At 45.4% G+C, this 5,455-nt stretch overlaps 1 protein-coding gene across 1 annotated transcript; it reads left to right on the forward strand.

Moving 5' to 3' along the window:
* The first annotated feature begins 154 nt into the window (after positions 1-154).
* On the forward strand, positions 155-3,189 carry SARC_04217 (hypothetical protein). The gene is made up of 2 exons (XM_014301971.1): positions 155-966; positions 2,249-3,189. Exons 1-2 carry the CDS (start codon positions 169-171, stop codon positions 2,501-2,503), a joined length of 1,053 nt encoding a protein of 350 aa, XP_014157446.1. The 5' UTR covers positions 155-168; the 3' UTR covers positions 2,504-3,189.
* The last annotated feature ends 2,266 nt before the right edge of the window (positions 3,190-5,455 follow it).

Genomic DNA, 5,455 nt, shown 5'->3' on the forward strand with positions numbered 1-5,455 from the left:
ACACACACACACACACACACACACACACACACACGGTACACACACACACACACACACACACGCGTGTACGCACACACACACACACACACACACATACGCACACACATACACATACACACACATATATATATATATATATATATACAGGTAGAACCTGAACTTAGGAATATGGCTGACGAACGTTTTGACGCGCTGTTGCTTTCCATTGCGCAGCAGCACAACGGCATAGATGCACTGCTGACAACGTTCTTCTCATTTCTGGAGCGAAAGACTGACTTCTTCACCGCGGCCAGTGAAGAGGATATATACGCAGCGCTGAGGAAAGTGGTCAAGCAACAGAAGGCGGTCTCTGATAGGAAGCACGGGGCAAGTAGTACCACAGCGAAGGGGGCGAGTGAGACGAGCCGATCGCAAAACGCCGGCAGTAGTACACGGTCACAGTCTAAGGCTGATGTAAAGCCGAAAGCAGGCAGCAGTGTCTCGGCTGTACATGCAGAGGCAGACAACGGTGCTAAGGTTCTGGAGCTGAGCGATGAGGATGACTATGATGGTGGAGTATTGGGCGAGCACAGTGCAGCAGTTCGAGATAGGAGTGATCGCGTGCGCATGGATGAGTATGTGACTACTACTACATCGAGTAGCGCTGCAGACGAAAGCACAGGAAAGGCCGAGGAGTTGAGTGAGGACGGTAAACGAAAGGCGAACGAGGGTAACGGAGGCTCCACAGACAAGTACACGTGGACACAGACACTCGACGAAGTAGAGATGCGCGTCCCATTGCCTGTGGGGAAGGATGTGGTGGTGAAAAGTAGAGACGTGGTTGTACGTATAGACAAAGGTCATATCAAGGTGGGTCTGAAGGGCCAGTATCCACATCTAGACGCGGACTTGGAGGCGTTGATTAAGATTGACGATTCACTGTGGACTATTGAGGATAAGTCGGTGATCGTCCTGACGCTACAAAAGGTGTGTATGGGCAAGGATTTGCGTGAAGTTATGACAAGTATTTGTATAGGTATGCATGTACTGGGTAGTTATGGACCATAGTTTTGGAAAGAATACGGTCGTATATACGAACACAAGGTGGGGTTTGATGTGTTGTATGTGCACGTGACCCAATATCAGTACTTTCATATGAAGGCTTTACATGCCAATACTTCGGACTAATACGTTTTTGCTGAAATGCAATTGTACCTGTATCTCAGATGTGCATACGTTTACCTCACAACGCTCCTGTGTACCTGTGCCTCTGTTTGCCACCGAATTGTACTAGATGTCTGTTCCTGTGCGCCACGGATCCTTGAATTTGCTCTTATAGACATATTGTATTCACACGAACACAATATGGCATTACGATAACATGTACCTCTCTAGTAGTTAGGCATTGCATAGTGTTTTGGAATTTTATAGAGTATAGCCATGACATCAGATGTAGTGTCTTCATTGATTTCGTTCTTTCAAAATGTTCTTTCAGTCATTACATACCGACCCAAGAGGGTACAGGTCTCTCACTTATGTGTGATATCTATAAATAGGACTTATGTGTGCTATCTATAAATATGAAGTATTGCGGGCACACACGCATCAATCTACATGCATATGTACAGATATTCACTGATCCGAATCCACATCACAATGTATGTCACTGGCGTCACTCGCTGTCAGGTTACTTCCGCATCGTACACGAATTGAGTTTGCGTGTTCACCGGCGGCTTTTTGATTCGCACGGTGCAGTGATCATCGTGGTTACCATAGGTCACGTTCTACACCATTTTAAGCCCGTGCACTATAACTCCAAGCACATATCTTTGTTCACCTCTATCAGTCTCTGCGGCCAGCCATACCCGACGAGTATAGTGACATTGTGCAGTTTGGATGGAATAATTCTACATACTATATATGCTCTTCGCTATTATTATTATAGCAGACTCAATCAGTACCCCCAGAGTTTATACCGATAGTCTGGCGCATTATGCTACCATGACCTGATACCGTGAGAGTGCATATATATATATATACATATATATTTAGTGAGCCGCTGTACTTATTTGCCCGCGTATGGCGCTATATGTTGGATACTTGAGCACATTTGAAATTCGTAGCTAGCTAGACATTCTGTAGTCTGGGACGTAACCTTACTACGATTATGAATGCGCTGTTTCACATCACAAGTATATTCTACATGGACACATCAATGCATCAAATCATATATGTCTTCATTCACTTCCTCTAACTATCGGCGCCACAGTCGAAGGGCATGTGCTGGTGGAGCCGTGCGTGCCAGGGCGAGGAGGAGATCGACACCAAGACAGTCGAACCACAGAACTCTAACCTCGACGATCTAGACGGCTCCACCCGCGGCATGGTGGAGAAGATGATGTACGACCAGCGGCAGAAGGAGATGGGGCTGCCGTCGTCGGATGAGCAGAAGAAACAGGACATGATGAAGAAGTTCATGGCGGCCAACCCGCAGATGGACTTTAGCAATGCGGTGATCAACTAAGACCCTCGCACAGCATACCGTGCGAGCCAAGGCTGCGACAGACGAAGCAAGGCTGGGCACGGTAAAGGAGTATGGGTAATGGGGATGGATGGGGGGTGGAGCGTGGGGTACAGTGTTTGTGCCGCTGGCGATCGTAGGGCAAGCGGTCGGTGTGTAGATGTGCTATGCCTGTTGGGTGAGTCCGATAGGCAACCAGCCGCAGAGATACAGACGCTGCCTCGAATCGAAACAAGGAATGAAACGGGGACGCGGAACACGAGAAGAATCTATGAACCGCATACGCAGACGCACAGATACACACGATACTGTATTTCACAACCGCTCACTATCTTTTGGATAGAACACGGCGTGCCGGTTGACAGAAGGCCGACATTTGATACAGACATACGTGCAAGGCAAGTGATGTACAGGTGGCTGGACGTATACTTTGTTCCGTGCAAGACAAACGATGTACAAGTAGGGTGGGTTAACGTTTACTTTGTTTGGCTAGCCCCGCCCGATGCCGATTTGCAGCAGGAACGTCGGATGACTCCTGGGTGAATGAATGCTCGTAGTACCGAGTGAATGGCCATACGCTACACACACTCGGGTGTGCGAGGACGTATGGGTTGTACATTGTCAGTCAATCACATCGTTATGTGACAGAAATGCTCAAAACAATAAAACAGAACTCAATATACTTTGAGCTGATTAGTGGTTCAATATAGTTTGAGATGGATAGTGGTGTGTGCTAGATGATCCACAATGGTAATACAATATGATCGGTCAGGCTTTTATGATTTATTATGGCTTCATTTGCTGGTATTCTGCACCACACAAGGTGCGACTGTGACAGATAAACCATAAGTCGTTTGAACTATCTACACATGCCCACGGATTTAGACTCGCGTTTAGCAACGAAGAATCCATTCTTCTACCCTTTCTGATGTGGACTGTGACTATAGTTCGGTACATTAATTATTGATCTACGAGTGCCGCACCTCTCACGTGGTGGAGATGGAGAAGACCTTGACAATGCATACAATGCGATTGTTCTCCCAGCGAATAGTTACACACCCTGTTGACGTGAATGCAAACGTTGGTTAACAAAGCGCGATCGACTTCATATCCCTAGCATAGAATGATGTAACCTACATAAACGTATACCAATGACATATGTGAAATGCAACCCCAATGTGGTATACAAAATCCCGACGCTATAAGCCTGTACAACTGCCACATAAAGAGACTGCGGTATGTAGGACACTTATCCGGTGTAATGTACAAGTATACATACACACAGAACGATTATCCGGTGTAATGTACAGGCATACATACACACAGAACGATTATCCGGTGTAATGTACAGGCAAACATACACACAGAACGATTATCCGGTGTAATGTACAAGTATACATACACACAGAACGATTATCCGGTGTAATGTACAGGCATACATACATACAGAACGATTATCCGGTGTAATGTACAGGCAAACATACACACAGAACGATTATCTGGTGTAATGTACAAGTATACATACACACAGAACGATTATCCGGTGTAATGTACAAGTATACATACGTACCGTCCCTGCTGTCGTCCCAGAAGCACGTGTGCGACCTCTCCATACCAGTCCCTTTCTGCATGATAAGCGTGTCCGCTGCGACCAGGATGCGAAGAAATGGATGCGTGTGAGAGTACGTAGGTTTACGTGCTGCATGCACACGGGTGCGCGTCATGTGCCCAGAAAGGTATATCAGTGCAGCTGACAACTTTAGGAAGGCGACATGCGAGCTTGACCGTTCATTTTGATTGTATCGAGCCACCATAAAATCACATCATGTACACATGATTTGCTACATATGCACCTTGCTGAAGGAAGCCATTTAATACATACGATGACAAAATCGAATACATACTTTAGTTCTGACGCTGATAATGGGCCCTCTAATACAAAAAACCAAACTTATCAACCTAAGACAGTCGTACACCATGTCTTCCGGTGAACATGAATACAACAACGTCCTCGCGTCGTAAGCCATGATACTTCGAAGCGGATGGCATATCATCAGATGCATTCATATCCCAACAGATAAAATCATATGCTCAGGTAAACCCAGCGGTCGGATTACAGATGTATATTGCTAAAATCTCACTCCACACACCTAACCCCCCAAGTAGACCACAGTAGTCAAACTTCCTTACCGATATATTTATAACCCAAGTAGCCTGTGATTTTGCCTACGACGCCCTCCGAGATCTGTTGAGACCACTCGCCCGCTTTGACAGCGCTGTAGGCACTACTATCGACGGCAACGGAATTGTTTATCGTCTGTATGTGCACAAATATAACGGCAAGAGTGCTGTGAGTGTGACAAACTTTTATGCGTGTAGTTCGAGACCTCACGTGTTCGAATACTTGGATGTGTATAATGCCGGCAAATGAGAGACGAAAAAGGGTCCAGAGAGAGAATCAAAGGTGTGATGCATAGTGTGAACGTGTCATTGTGTTGTTGAGCGGTTCATGCTAGGAAGCTCTGGAATAACAACATTAATTCCCCTATGCAAGCACGGATAAGATAAGATATACATAACATCCCGACACATACTTTGTGTTCCGATGATCCTATAATTCTGGCATTATTATAAATTAGTAGACTCAATCGTCTGTGGCATTGAGAACAACAACGAACTCGAAGGAAGATCGAACCTGGGCTAGACAAACAAAGTACAAAACATAAAGTACTCATTGTACATACATACATACATACTCACATACATACATACATACATACATACATACATACGTACATACATACATACATACATACATACATACGTACATACATACATACATACATACATACATACATACATACATACTTACATACACGCACGCACGCACGCACGCACGCACACACACATACACACACACACACACACACACACACACACACACACACACACACA

This window comes from Sphaeroforma arctica (assembly GCF_001186125.1).
Source record: "Sphaeroforma arctica JP610 unplaced genomic scaffold supercont1.230, whole genome shotgun sequence".
Taxonomy (NCBI): Eukaryota; class Ichthyosporea; order Ichthyophonida; genus Sphaeroforma; species Sphaeroforma arctica.